This window comes from Kluyveromyces marxianus, chromosome 1 (genome assembly GCF_001417885.1).
Source record: "Kluyveromyces marxianus DMKU3-1042 DNA, complete genome, chromosome 1".
In the NCBI taxonomy this organism is placed as follows: Eukaryota; Fungi; Ascomycota; class Saccharomycetes; order Saccharomycetales; family Saccharomycetaceae; genus Kluyveromyces; species Kluyveromyces marxianus.
This window is the reverse complement of record NC_036025.1, coordinates 187,610-202,259: the sequence shown is the minus strand read 5'-3', so window position 1 is coordinate 202,259 and position 14,650 is coordinate 187,610. Positions and strand designations below refer to the sequence as shown.

The 14,650-nt window shown below is 39.2% G+C and overlaps 6 protein-coding genes across 6 annotated transcripts; 2 read left to right on the top strand and 4 right to left on the bottom strand.

Annotated features, from left to right (window-relative positions):
• Positions 1 to 1,857: 1,857 nt before the first annotated feature.
• On the top strand, positions 1,858 to 3,423 carry CCN1 (G1/S-specific cyclin CLN1; the record flags this gene model as incomplete). Its single annotated transcript, XM_022822725.1, has 1 exon — positions 1,858 to 3,423. One exon carries the CDS (start codon positions 1,858 to 1,860, stop codon positions 3,421 to 3,423), a length of 1,566 nt encoding a protein of 521 aa, XP_022673638.1.
• A 232-nt stretch (positions 3,424 to 3,655) lies between these two features.
• Positions 3,656 to 5,356, bottom strand: SLP1 (Slp1p; the record flags this gene model as incomplete). The annotated part of the gene is made up of 1 exon (XM_022822714.1): positions 3,656 to 5,356. One exon carries the CDS (start codon positions 5,354 to 5,356, stop codon positions 3,656 to 3,658), a length of 1,701 nt encoding a protein of 566 aa, XP_022673637.1.
• A 322-nt stretch (positions 5,357 to 5,678) lies between these two features.
• Positions 5,679 to 9,860, bottom strand: TAF2 (transcription initiation factor TFIID subunit TAF2; the record flags this gene model as incomplete). Its single annotated transcript, XM_022822703.1, has 1 exon — positions 5,679 to 9,860. The coding sequence occupies one exon, from the start codon at positions 9,858 to 9,860 to the stop codon at positions 5,679 to 5,681; it is 4,182 nt and encodes a 1,393-aa protein (XP_022673636.1).
• An 868-nt stretch (positions 9,861 to 10,728) lies between these two features.
• On the top strand, positions 10,729 to 11,778 carry GOR1 (glyoxylate reductase; the record flags this gene model as incomplete). The annotated part of the gene is made up of 1 exon (XM_022822692.1): positions 10,729 to 11,778. One exon carries the CDS (start codon positions 10,729 to 10,731, stop codon positions 11,776 to 11,778), a length of 1,050 nt encoding a protein of 349 aa, XP_022673635.1.
• Positions 11,779 to 11,929: 151 nt separating this feature from the next.
• On the bottom strand, positions 11,930 to 12,316 carry KLMA_10096 (uncharacterized protein; the record flags this gene model as incomplete). Its single annotated transcript, XM_022822681.1, has 1 exon — positions 11,930 to 12,316. One exon carries the CDS (start codon positions 12,314 to 12,316, stop codon positions 11,930 to 11,932), a length of 387 nt encoding a protein of 128 aa, XP_022673634.1.
• A 308-nt stretch (positions 12,317 to 12,624) lies between these two features.
• On the bottom strand, positions 12,625 to 14,313 carry BOR1 (Bor1p; the record flags this gene model as incomplete). Its single annotated transcript, XM_022822670.1, has 1 exon — positions 12,625 to 14,313. One exon carries the CDS (start codon positions 14,311 to 14,313, stop codon positions 12,625 to 12,627), a length of 1,689 nt encoding a protein of 562 aa, XP_022673633.1.
• Between the last annotated feature and the right edge of the window lie 337 nt (positions 14,314 to 14,650).

Below are 14,650 nucleotides of genomic sequence, written 5' to 3'. Positions count from 1 at the left end.
CAGTAGCAATACTTTGATACCAGGTAAGGCCCATAACTCTCGTCGCCTCCTTACTCTCCAATTACCGGCCCCGGTGACTACTTCTCCCTCTTTTGTGTCTATACAGATCAAATATGTATCACGTATTACAGAACTTTTTTTTTATATGTGAAGCTATACCGCTTTTGGACCGAAAAAGAAAACAACGAGGAAAGGACAATCAAAAAGCTCACCAAAGGGTTCTCTGACAAGACATTAGGCAGGACCTCAAAAGTGAGCGTACCCTGCAATCAAGGTAGCGTTGGTTTTGCGGTCCTAAATAAGTGACATTTGAAAAGGATATGCAGGTAGCAGCATCAATATGTATGAACTTTTCTCGTTTCGACCTTCCAAACCTTCGATTTGAAAAGCTGATTTTGAGGTTCGAAACGAAATATTTTAAACCAGCAAGCAAATTTCATAGGGGAGATAGAAAAGCAAGTGCATAGAGTAAGTATTGGTGGTAGTAGTAGTAATAGCAGTTGTATAGGGAATCTACAAGCAGGCAAGAAGAGTATGCTGTGTTTGTTCGGCAGCAATATTTCGGAGCCTGGTCCCGATGACCCCCCCGAATGTGCCTAAGATACCAGGCACCCAGCGCTGGATCACTATATCAAATCCATCATTAATCGTTTCTCGACTCCATAGGGCAATGGTTTCTTTTCGGTCACATGACGAGGCGTCTTCAACACAGTCATGGGCGGTCTAGTGTCTTGTCTCCCCGAGCTAAGCGAAAAAACTACACAAAGAGAAACTTTGTCAGGTGGCCCGCGTGCTCGAAATAGATCTAACTTACGTAGAACGGTACCATACTTGCGTGAGCTGGAAGTATAGTGCTTTTTCTTCATCTTTTGTTACTACACACACGTTACAGAGCCCCACTATCACTGCATATAAAAAAAAAAAGCAGTGTAGAAAAGCAACAACAAATCAAGACTGTATTGGGCTGTCACTATTCCGCTCAAGAACGGAGCAATGCACCTCAAGCCCAGGATTCAATCCTGATTTGACACCATTTCCTCATTCTTTCAACCACGCCTCCCCTTCCCATACCAATTAGCAGCACTAGCTGCTGTACATAGAGTTCCAGTCATTGTCCTGCCTCTTCTTGTCTTGCAATTACTTGTCGACAAGCAGAATCCATTTACCTGATATGGTAAAGTGAAAAAAAAAAGTGACAAACGCCTGCTGGTTACAAGTGACAACCATCGCCGTAAAGAGATCCTGTGGCTTTACACGTCTGAATAGAGTAACAAGGCGTATAGGCCCTTCTCGGGAAGAGGGAGTCAGTTTCCAGTATGAGTAATGGAGCGTAGGGCCAATCGGCATCGGGAAAGAAATTATTTCTAGTTGTAGTATAGAATAGCGTTAGTAGGGTGGGATGTACTGAGATGAGGATTCCTGCTGAAGGAATGGATATAGGTTCTGATTGTGGGGTTGCTAAGTGACAGGAATAAACTTACCTGTTGAAAATCCCTGGTTGGACATGGTTATACCGATAGAGAGGCGGATTGATAGACAAATCGCGATCAGTATAGTAGTGTTTTTTCTTGGCCATATGACATACTACTGTCCGGGATGCTTTTTTTTTTTTTTCACTTAGCTGGATATAACAGTTAGACTTAACTCGATAGTCTAGATAATATGCTATATATTTCAGAGGATATAATAGTATTGTAGAGAGAGGATATTCCTTCATTTACATCTGTTTGTGACCTCAGACTTCAAGCAATAGTTTACACTCTTTAGTGAGTTAGTGAACTTGGTTTAGTGGCAGCCTAGATTCGTTAGGTGCTTGCTGTTATATCTACATAGTATTTTTTTTTCATTGCTTGATATATGCCTCCTATAAAGCATAGGATGATATATAAAGAGCGTACCAATATGCTTCTTAATGAAAGGCCCCGTATTAGTTATGGACCACCTAGATCTAGACCAAGAGCAAGACCATATCACCCATTGCTGGCTCAATTGGAATCGAATGCTTGCGAAGCTTCAATTAAGGACTATGAAAGGGAACTACTAGTGTACTTCCAGGAACTGCAACAGTATGACTGTCCCAGTGCTAAAATGATAGATAATCAGCCTGAGCTTGAATGGTACATGAGGCCATATCTACTGGACTTTCTGGTGGATCTACACAGTGCATTGAGGCTTTCTGAACCAGTGTTGTTTTTGGCTATTCAGATCATGGATAGATACTCATCCAAGAGAATAGTACACAAGAAACATTACCAATTGGTTACAACAACATCACTCTGGATAGCTGCTAAATTCGAGGACAAAAAATCTCGTACGCCATCGTTACGCCAATTGGTAGCTGCTTGCTCCAACATATATGACTCGTACATGTTTGTGCAGATGGAATCACATATACTTAACACACTCAATTGGGAAGTACGGACTTGCTTCACGACATTCGATGCTATTCAGTTATGTTTCAGGGAAACAGAAATGATATGGCCGTGTAAGGATGTGTCCATGCTGCAGATATTTTCTATATTTTTTGCTGAACTGTCTTGTTACGATAAACACTATATGGAGTTTTCTTCTTCGGTAAGAGCTGCTTCCGCCATAGTGTTGGCATCTGTGCTGCTACAAGACACCAGCTTTCAAAAACATATATCTGATCTTTTGTTGGACTTCTCAGGTCTCAATTGTGATGATACTTTCTTTTCTAACCCCTGTCGCGTCAACAAGGAATCTAATGATGATGATAACGATGAAAGTAATGACATGGACGACTTATTTTCAGTAATATGCGCCCCACTATTGAAAATTGATGAGAATACACATATCGATATAAGAAGGTGTTGTTTGCTCTATCTGAATGATATATTTAGGCCTATAACTTCAAATAAGGAGTTGCCAAGGGCGTTGAGAGCAAAATATGAAAAGACATGTTTACAAGATTACATTACATCGTATACAACTAATAATATCGACACATACCTTCAATTGTGCAAACTAACACAAGCCTTGCTCAATCCTATTTATGATAGAAGAAAATTACTTGATCAGATAAACTTCGTTACGGATTTGATGGTTGGATTGGAATTGCAACGGAAAACACCAGTATACGAAGATCATTCAATCGCGGCATATAAAGATACGAACAGTAATGTGACAAGTGAGTTACAAAGTGAGATATTAGAGGTTGATTCTAATGACTCAACTTACTCATCATCCTCTTGTAATCTCAACACTTCATCATCTTCTGCAGAAAATAGATCACCATGGACCCCCGCGTCAGTCTTCTCTGCAACCAGAAGTCTATCAAATGTGTCTTCTTTTGATCACGAAATTGATGTGGTTGATTCCACAATAAAAAAAGACAACCATTCGGTATCCTTGCCAACACCCTTAAGAAATTGCATATCTCTGGAGTTCGAGCCTTCCATATAATTAATGTGATCTTCTCCTCTATTTCATTCGTTTTTGATTAAATATTAGTGTATTTATTCATATTAAAAGGTACATAAATGCATTAAATGTTATATCGTATTTCCCTTTTTTGGTTAACTCATCGTACAAGCTATATCTACTGTGATTTACTGGAAATTATTTCAATCTTTAAGAACAAACATAATATTAATATTGAACATTAAACCCATATACTGAATTTCAAGCGCTTATATTACTTATTGGATATAATTACACTATCATCATCATCAAAATCTGAATCCGACGATATAGGTGAGTAAGTGCTCACTTCGAATGAAAGACCATGACTATTCTCAGAAACAGACCTTTTAATGTTCTTCTTCAATTTCGTTAGAGAAGAACCTTCACTATACCAACCATCATCAACCATATGGTCTTCAAAATACGATTCCCTTGTGAGAGATATATAGATGATCAATGTTATCAATCCAAACAGTATTAGATACAAAACTCTAGATTGTTGGCGGTAAGCTGTCTCTAAATCATCTACTTTCTTCATTGTTGTTGTCAAAAATTTATCTGTGGTCAACTTCTGTTCTTCAACAATCTTTAGAGAACTTTCTCTTAATTGCGAAGCAAATTGGTTAAGGTTTTCAAGATTCATATTCATGGTTTCATTAAAAACATTAATAAGGGCTTCGAACTTTTGAGCATAAGAGAGTTCTAACTCATCGAAGGATCTTGAGAGAAGTTTACTCTGCTCTTCGATATACAAAATAGACATTGTCATATTGGTTTCTAGACCAGAAAGCCTTTTCATGATATTCTTGAAGATTGATTCTTCAGTATTTATAGGCATTGAGGCTGAAGTTTCTTTAATCCGTGTTATATTCTCATTGTTTCTGTGGCCAGCAAAGAACTCATCGAAATCCATATGTTTTAATGATGCTAAGCATTGATAATTGAAGTCAAGATCAAAATTGATTGACATATTGTTAGTTGCAAAGGATTTGGGAATCATGCATTTCTCCTTTTCAATCGCAGAAACATGGTCAATTGGAATCATTTCCTCGAGTTCCGCACCTGAGTTTTGTACTTCCATCTTAAATTCATCTATCATCGCAATCCCATGGGCACGGATTAAAGTTATAGGACAATAAAATTCATCGCCATAATGAGAGAGTACTTCAATTCTCAAGTATCTTGCCCATATCATTGGGTTAGGAATTTTGAATTCTTGGGTGTTTCTAACATTCTCTGCCTCGAACTCACCAAGAACTTTCCATCCATTCTTTGGAACCGGGAAACGTTCTGCAACAGAGAATCTGACTGTCTTAAAAGTACTCGAAAAAAACTCAAAGTTGGCCATCACAATGCTCTCAACTAAAATGTCTTCACACAATTCTATAACAACAAATTTGTTGGAAACAGAGCATGGGTTCAAAAGCGATTTATCTTTATTTTCAAAAAGAATGGAAGTAGCTCCTTGTGCTTCAGAGTTTGTTTTAATTACAGTAGCCGCACAATCGACAGACGCATAGTTGAACTTATCCTTATACACCTTTCCTTCTGGTTCTTCTTCATTGAAAATCTCAAAATCCATATCTAACTCATCACGCATCACCTCTCCACTATTAGAGTTATCAAACTTGAGCCTCTGAGGCCTATCCTGGTGTACCGCCTTCTTTTGTCGAAGTTTCTCCTTGTTCCATTCATTAAACGACAAAAATTCGGGACGAGAGTCAATTTGAGAGCTCAATGTCTCAGAACTAATACTAGGAGAAACTCGGTGGGACGAAGGTATCGATATATTCGAACCGTTTTTCGCTGGCGTTGCTACACTCTGCAGCTTAAAAGAGTTTTCGAGAACATCCAGTTTGGAGTCAGTATTAACCGCTTGTTCTGCCAGGTTACGACCAATGAACAGCAAAAGTAAGCATAATATGTATTTCATGTGGAAAGCCGTAGCATTATTCGCACGATGAACCAAATTGTATATGGTAATAGACTAATTACCAATAAACATACTACTCCCACATCTGTCTTTCTGGCAAACAAACCGAGGTCAATTATCAATCATCGTTAAAAATTAAGGCCGATTTACCGAAAAAAATCAAAATTGAATCCCATGAGGTTACCCGGTATATATAGAGTTGTGGGAATAATCGTCTAATTAAGCATTAACTATAACTATAATATGTCAAACAGTCTATAAATGTACTATTTTGTGCTTCTGTAAGGTTTGCTAAGAGTTTGAGTTTTCCCTAAAAACATCTTTAGTTTTTCTGATGTTCTTTCTTTTGTTCTGAGTTTGGGGGGAGCTTTAATTTTACAGATAATATTCTTCTAGTGGATTTCACAATCGAGACGTTTGGATTATGAGGAACGGCTGAAACATGAACTGAATTAGTTGCAGTAGATATTTTAACAAATCTAAGAGGAAGAGAACCGACTTTTGTGATTTTCCCTGCAACAGAAGAGGGTTTAGCCTTTGGTTTTGGTGCAGGGGAAGATGTAATCGCAGCGGCGGTTGTAGCGGTAGGGGCAGCAGCTTTGTGTGAAGTCTTTTTGGAAAAAGAGATTTTGATTGTAGTTGGTGTTGTTTTAGCTTCCGACTTAAGCTTCAATGGTGCAATGTGAACTTTGAGAATTCCCTCTCTTTTAATAACAACATGATTGTTACCAATATTTTTGCAAATAAGTTTTTTATCTCTTGGAGTTGGTAAAGTAATGTTGTATGCATCATATAGTTGGTATATGACATTAGCTGCATCGAATAATCGTTTTCTTTGGTATACGTTGAGCAATGGGGAATGGAGAACATCCCACAAAATTGTTCTAAGTGGTTGATAATCTTTGAATCTTCTTCTTATTAAGGATATCATACCGTGTATAGACGACCTCATCTGTGTTTCCTTTCTTTGCGCGATTTCCTTTGTGAAATCTTCAACAACGATAGATCCGGAAGCCATGTCAGGTTCCGATGGACATATCTCGTTTATCATATATTCTATGTCATCTTCAAGATCAGATATGTGGAATTTTGCAGATATCAAGTCAATTGCACCAATAAACACATCAACAAGCTTTGTTCTAATATATGGATCTGGGTGGAAACAGAGATTTTCGAAAAAGTATTTGAGGACTTCCTTATTTTTGATACCACCTATTACAAGTAGGATTTTAAAATCTTCTAATACAGCATCCTGTTTACCGTCCCTGGAATGGCAGACAGTTGAACGCTCATCGCCTTGATTGTCTAAAATAGTTGAACTTAATAATTGACTAAAATTGTCGTAATGGTAAAGGCCATGCACTGAAAGTTTTAATCGTTGTGTTTTAATCGTTGTGGCTATCAAATGTTGATACGACGGCATCCATTGATCTAAGTTATAGAATCGTTGAATCTCATTCATGACTTCTTGAACATGATTTTCGTCTATCACATCGGAAAGTGTGCAGTTAACAAGGGATTCCAACAATTGAGACACGTAGAATGTATCGTTATAGATATTTCCAGAATTGTCATTATACCTTACTACATCTAGTAGGAACTGCTTGACAAATGATGGACAGACACCCTCATCATTTCTTACTAACGCAAGAAACTTAGGAATTGATTTCTGTAACATATATTTTTGATAATCTGAGAAATCGTTGTTTTTCGGAATATTGGAATCATTATAACAGAACAACTCTCTGAATATTTTTATGAGATGCCGCGGTCCCCCAGTGAATTCTGTAGGTTCATTATTTTTAATCACAAATTTGGAGAGAGCTCTACAAGCAGCTACACGAACACCATGGAAGTACTTAGGGTCCATTGCTGTTCTGGTTAGGATTGAAGAATACACAAGAGAATTAGACGAAGAGTTTATTATCAGATCTTCAAAGAATCTGACACTTTCAATTTGAGCTTCGACATCTCTATCCTGTTGTAGTTGGGATGCAAACATATAATCGGGTTGGTTAATGTGCACCTTGCAAATCCATTCAAAGTCAGCATCAATTCTAATCCATTCAAATGCTTCGTTCTGCTGTTGTAGATCATCACCTTCTGAAGTTGTGATAGGATCTGTTAAACTCCATTTATTGCAGTCATCTTTACTGGTCAAAACATCACCCATGCAGTTGATTAGAACTATGTCTTCATTACCATTATCCTCGTCATTCATATCTTCTTTAACTTCATCCTTCGCTTCTTTGGTAACCTTATTAACTTTTCTACGCCTTTTAAGCCTTTTGTACTTGGTATTGTATTGAATATCTAGTTTAGTAAAGACATCTTTTAGTTCAACGATGTGTTCATATGGAGTGCCATCTGCTTCGTGTATTCTAATTGTCATTGAACCTGTAAATACTTGGGTGGGGTATTTTTCTTGATCCCGAAGATACTCCATAGCACTAGAATGAAAATTCTCTTCTCCAACGATCTTCCCTACACCCAATTCCTGCATCTGAACTTGTCTTATACCCATTTCTACGGCCATCCTCTTTTTGTTGAATCTTTGAGTTATACGAAAGATAGGAACACCGGATCCATAAACCCATTGCTTAAAAAATGTCTCGAGTCTGTTTTTATTCACTCGTTCGCAGACCCTTTGAAAATGGGCGCTAGAAAGAGAATTATTTGTTAATTCGCCAGACATAGCTTGAAGGTATATTTTTGGGAGGACACGGGACATACCAAAGGATCTTTCGGTCTTTGTCATACGTCGATCCAAGATGAACAGAACCATTGGAGCTTTTAGCTTAATAAAGCTTAGATCGTTAGATATTGTTGAAACGGGTAATGACGCAGAATCAAAATATGAACCGATCGGTTGTTTCTCCCAATCTTGTTCCACAATGGCTTCGGCTGCCATTTTGATCCTGTATTTATACTCGTTTAGACCCATAAGTTTTCGAATCAATTGGGAGACCATATATCCTGCCATCCCTATAACACACCATAGATCATTAAGTTCCAGGGGAGTGATATTCACCCCTGACCATTGATTTGCTAGCCCCCATGCAAGGGTATTGGTTGTTGGAAAGATCAAATCTATGACGTCAGGTGGGTAAAGAATCCTGGAATTAAAAAAGGTTGCACTTGTGAAGTCCATATACTCTGCAGTCAATGTGGGCAAGAAAACAAGAGAGTATGATGTGAATGGGTAAGAACCAAACTCCTTTGAATAGAAGTCCATTATTTCCTGGCATACTAGTGTTGAATTGAGAACCGTTTTCTCATCCATATCGGGAGTGGGTAAAGTGTAAACAAAAATTGGGATTTCATCACGAGTGTCATCTGCCAAAGCTTGTTCCTGCTGATGCATTTTTAGTTCATCGATGTCATCATCTTCATCTGCATGAAGAATGGAAGGAAGCTCAAGCACTTGGAATGCACCAACTGCCCATCCGATATGATGGGGGGCAACAGGTGTGAAGATTTGGAAAGAAACCGTCTTTTTAGCCATGTCCATAGGATGTGCAGTCACTTTTTTTGTTGCCATTTCAGAACACACAACTGTTATTTCAGAATTCATGAACTCGTTATACGCCGCCCCATCTTCCTCCTCCTCATCCTCTTCATCTTCTTCCTCGTCTTCGTCGTCGTCATCATCTACTGCACCAGAAGACATATTCGACCGTTTATCCCTTCTGCTTCTCTTTCGTAGATTCCTCGCACCAACAACCTTCGTTGTTCCTATATCTTTGACACGTTTAGGTACCGATATTTCTAGCTCCCAAGTGCACTTTTCATCCAAGGAGTCTATGCATGGTAGCCAATGCGAAACGGAGCTGTTCAATTCTGAATTTGTTGTGTATGCATTCCATAGGTGTGGTTCAGAGGATACCGTGTCAAAACAGACACCAGTGTGGGGATGATCCAGCTCGTAGTCGACTCGAAGTGTCAAAGGCGTGTATATTGTGTCTCCTGGAAAAGTCGAGGGTGTGTTTTTCAACGATGGTGTTATGTTTGGCGCGCCTACGGAGTTTCCCAAGTATGCGGCAAGAGTGTTAACGTCGTGGGGCATAATTTTGACCGATGATGGAACTTTGATTAATAGCTGAGATTTGGATGAACCCTCCGGATTATGATTGAATTCTGAAAACTTCTTCCTTAACAAGTGACTTTGCTCTATCCCGTTGTTATTATATAGTACGTCATCTTCCAGATTGTTCAAATATGAATCAGACAGTTTTTTGTACGGATCATCGTGAACAAAATTATCCAGCCTTCTATTCTCAAATATAATATCCTTTATTCTCATATTCTTACAGTCCAATGCAATGTATTCTAGGTGAGGGGTTAGGGGCATGATAATCATCTCTGTCGTCCCCACAATGCAATTTTTCGATAGATCCACATCTATCTGTACTCTTTGGTGCGCCACTTTGAATTGCGGGCCAAATTGCTGCTCCGTTGCAGGATATGAACCCGGAGTCTTGGGTGTAGATTTCATCTGGACCATGGCAACAATTGTTTCTGTATCTATTCAAACAAACAAGAAACAAATCAACAACACCTCTTCCAGCCCAATAGTTTATGATTTTCCGCTTAAACCTATTAAGTACTGTTCTGAATACTGCTGATAAATGTGCAGCTAGCTTTGGTTTGCCTTAGCTAAGCTTCAGGCTCTAGCTTTTACCACTTAAACCTTTAACTAGCATGTATTCTATCTTAGTTTTCGTATATACAATTTCATTGTCCATATTAATTATTCATTCATGTTCTGTTTTTTTTTTTTGTTTTTCTCGCCTAGGGAATCTCCAGATGTTACCCGACCATCTATAAAACATGAAAAATAAAAAAAAATTAAAAAAAAAAAATGCTCCCGATCACGTGTAAATTAAATGTCAACGTGTTCGACTAGAGGCATGCCGTTTCCCGGAGATACAGACAAGCAACAAGCACAGTTAGGTATAACAGATGGCATGAATCCCGTCAAAAGCGTATCGAGGGTGCCAAGATTAAGGACGGGGACGACCAACTCCCTGATTAGAAGCTCCGGTCTTTTGTTTACCTTGCAGTTGCGGGCCTCAATCTTGAGTTTTATCCAAGTCAAACTGTGCGTAAATTTCCGCCGTGCTGACAACTGCAACCGCAACCCTGTCTCGGCCGTAAAAAGGGCGTATCGCTTTTCTTGCTGCCTTTATCTGAAAAGACAGTTTCCTACGATAGGTATTATTTTTATGTAAGCCTTTGGGATATATAAAGAGAAGAGATGAGAAATAATGGAGTAAGGTGCGGGATGGTTTCAATTGCGCGTATAAAGGGATTGATATGAATCAGTAAGGAGGTGAGGTATCTGGATCAGCAAGGAAAGTAATTAGAGAAAGATGTCTAAACCTGTTGTTTTGAGACTTGGAGGTGTTAAGTATGCACAAAAGGCGTGGGAAGAGCTTGGCAAGATTGCGCAGGTGGTTACAGTGGATCCCTCCACTACAAGAGCACAATTCTTGAAGCAATGCCAAGACCCAGAGTCGCCAATTTCTAAGACACAAATCATCACGAGAAACGTGCAGAGTCTCAAGCAAACCGGTAGATTTGATGCTGAGTTGGCCAAAGCCTTGCCTGCATCTGTGGTTGCAGTTTGTCACAACGGTGCCGGTTACGATCAGATCGACCCAGCGCCTTTAATTGAGCGCAAGGTGCAAATTTCCAATGTTCCAGAGTTGGTTAACAATTCCACCGCCGACACGCATGTGTTTTTGATGTTGGGTGCGTTGAGAAACTTTGAGCATGGACGTCGTTTGATGTACGAGGGTCAATGGCCATCGCACCCAACTGCGGCTGGTGCGCCAGTAGGACACGACCCAGAAGGCAAGGTTGTTGGTGTTCTAGGTCTAGGTGGGATTGGTCGTGCCATTGTGGAAAGACTCAAGCCATTTGGGTTCAAGAAGTTCATCTACCATAACAGAAACAAATTGCCAAGCGATTTGGAAAATGGTTGTGAGTACGTTTCGTTTGACGAATTGTTGAGTCAGTCCGATGTCATCTCCATCAACATCCCTTTGAACCCAAAGACTAGACACATTATTAACAAGGAGGCTATCGAGAAGATGAAGGACGGTGTTGTGATTGTGAATACAGCTCGTGGTGCTGTCATCGATGAAGCAGCCTTGATCGAGGCATTGAAGTCCGGTAAGGTCAGATCAGCAGGCTTTGACGTTTACGAACACGAACCTCAAGTTCCACAAGAATTACTAGACTTGCCAAACGCTATTGGTGTGCCTCATATGGGTACCCATTCCGTTGAAACTATCCAAAAGATGGAGGAATTCGTTGTCGAAAACGTTAGAAACATCATCAACACTGGTAAGGTTTTGACCCCAATCCCAGAACTCAAGGGAGAAACTTGGATTGAAGATGCTAAACCATTAGTGTAAGCATTTTTTTTTTATTTTTGAGCTTTGCTCCTTAAATTATATTCCTTTTGTGAAAACCTGATAATCTATACTTCTAAATATATATATATATATACATATATATTCAGATATGAGCCTATGTTCAAAATTTAAGTCTGCTAGCCAGCCATATCTAAACTTGAACATGATCGTATGAAATTTCACCGGACTTCTTCTTGTGCGAGCGTGATCTGCCTAAATCAAAGCTGATCTTCTCTTTTAACGACTCCGCGTATATCGTCAAAGATAGAAGCCACATCAAGGTGAGCATTACCAGGATAACGAAGTAAAAATTAAAATGCTTGTATATGTGACAGCGTAATATATCCTTAATAGAAACTTCCGTCACACGTTTATCTAATGCAAACATATAGTTGAAGTACCCCAACCCATACTTTTCGATCGATTTGAACCCACCAAAGTCGGTGAAGGTTTTCGGGTTAAGAACGATTTCCAAGTTGCCGGTGTCGGCGTATGCATGCTCCCGCAGTAAGGCTGGGTCCACTGGTGGAGGAATCATCACTCTTTGTAAAATGGCTTAGACCACTAGTCTGATGGGTATCTGGTCGATGTTTCCTATATACAGCAGGAAATCTGTCTTTATATCAGAGCGTTAAGCAACTTGCTTCATCTTAAAGAATTCAAAGCTCTTGTGTAGAATTGCTCTTTTATTTTCATCACTTTTCTATCTATGTGATAATCTTTGGCCAAAAAAACGTAAACAAAAACAGACTGAAACAAAAAACTGATCCCGTGACTAAGATGTTATCACTTAAAAGCAATGTATATACGCCTAAAATGTAGCAGTCGAGTATATGTGTATATGTACTAATATTTCATGAGGTTTCTTGGAAGGATGTTTTTGAGGGTGAAATCTTCGCAAACAGGACCATCGAGAATGGCTAGTTCTGCATACGGAAATATCTTGGGGAACAAAAGGGACAGAAGAACTGTTAGTAACAACACTATAGGAAACCCTATTGCACCTTTTGTATTTGTTATAGCGAATTCTGCTGCAAATCCTGCCAAACTGAGTGATAAGAATTTGAGAAGGCTTCTTAAGCTGACATGATTCAATGCGTTACTATCTTTTTTCTTCTCTTGATCTGTAAAAAGCCACCAGATCCTAGCGATGATGACGTTACCGATGATGCCCTGAATGCCCATGATGAAGAAAAGGCCCGAGAGAACTGCTTGTGGTATGAGACCCAAGCAAACTAAAAAGGGTCTGCACATTGTGCATAAAATCATCAGTCCTTGAACGGTGTTCGTGAACCTTTGTTCGGCACAACGCACTACTTTACCATCGTTATCGTAGACAAGCAAAGACTCCGTGTGTAATGGAGCCTGAGGAATAAGCCCATTTGGTGCAGGAATTCCAAGGATACCGGATATCCCTGTTGTTAAGCCTAAGAGGGCGAAATCATAATGGAATGTTGAAGCCTTCTTTAATTTATAAGCTTTCCTCTGGGCCATCAATGAGGAGACGTTATGGTCAAAGTAGAATAGAATTGTAAGGATCAATCCAAAAGGTAGTGCCAAGAAGACATGGCCAACCGATATGCTTTCGTATGCTAACCATGTAGTTCTGCTTCCTTTGTGCAACGTAGGCAAAAATGCCTTGGAAATTGGAAGTCTTCTGAACGTTACAGAGTCCAAAAGCCCACCAAAATGGATGAATGCTGACCAGAATATGACAGACAAAGCTGTAGAGTAGTCTGATATGAAATATCTGAGTCTGCTGTTAAGCAATGGAGTGAGTCTGAAAAATTTGAATGCCACTCCAAATATGGTCATTAGCAATGCTAACATGATAGAGGCGTAACCAGCGGCTAAATCTTCGTTTCCATGTTTGTCATTGAACTGTCTGATAAGGATTTGAATTCCCTTCTGGATATAAACCACATTAATGAACAAACCAAAGATATCGCAAGGGAATGACGTCACATATTCCAAGAGACAAACCGAGTTGATTGCAGTAAGCAGAAAGTGTAAGATCATCGACCATATGTAAACCCAGAACATAAAACCAAAATAGGCAATCTTCAAAGGCTTGATAATCTCATATATTGTATAGTTGAAAATACTAATCGGACCAGTAACTCCAACAATACACAACGGCTGGCCGCCAAATATACCAAACACTAGTCCCGCTAATGCACTGGATAGTAAAATCTCGTTTACCCCATACGAATTGTCTGTTCTGTCAAATAAGTCTTGGGCAAACGCAAGAGCCGGTAGTAAATTGTTGAAATATGTCTCTAAAACAGACGGTATCACTCTGTAGTCATATGAATCCTTCCAGTCAGACAAATACTGCGGGAGTCTATCCTTGACATCATGCACCAATCCTGAAAATAGTGGAGGGAATCTACCGTTCTTTGTCTCTGTAAACTGAACTTCCACATCGGATTCTTTTGACTTCTGAGAGGTTGTTTCTCGTATTTCCATGGGAATGCATTCAGGATGAGACCCTGAAGGAGAATACACGGCTGAATCTCTTCGATGAACAACCATTTTTTTTTAACTATGCTTTGACTTTTTAATGAACCTAGAACCAAACACTAACAGTGATGACCAAAAAACCCTAATTGGTGAAGCCACTACACATGTGGAGTATGTGTGTAGAAGTGAATTAAACTTTCGAAATTACTAAGTTCCTATTGTAAAATGATGTTGTTATTCGCAATTTGCATTACATGCAAATAACGTTTATATTATTTCCTTTTTTTTTTTTTTTTCTTTGCATATTCAATTATTAAAGGCACACCAGCATAAAGAAGCATGACAATGGAGGAAAAACGTGACAAAGTTGTAAGAACGGCCCAGTGACGTTTATTACCCTGTAATACCA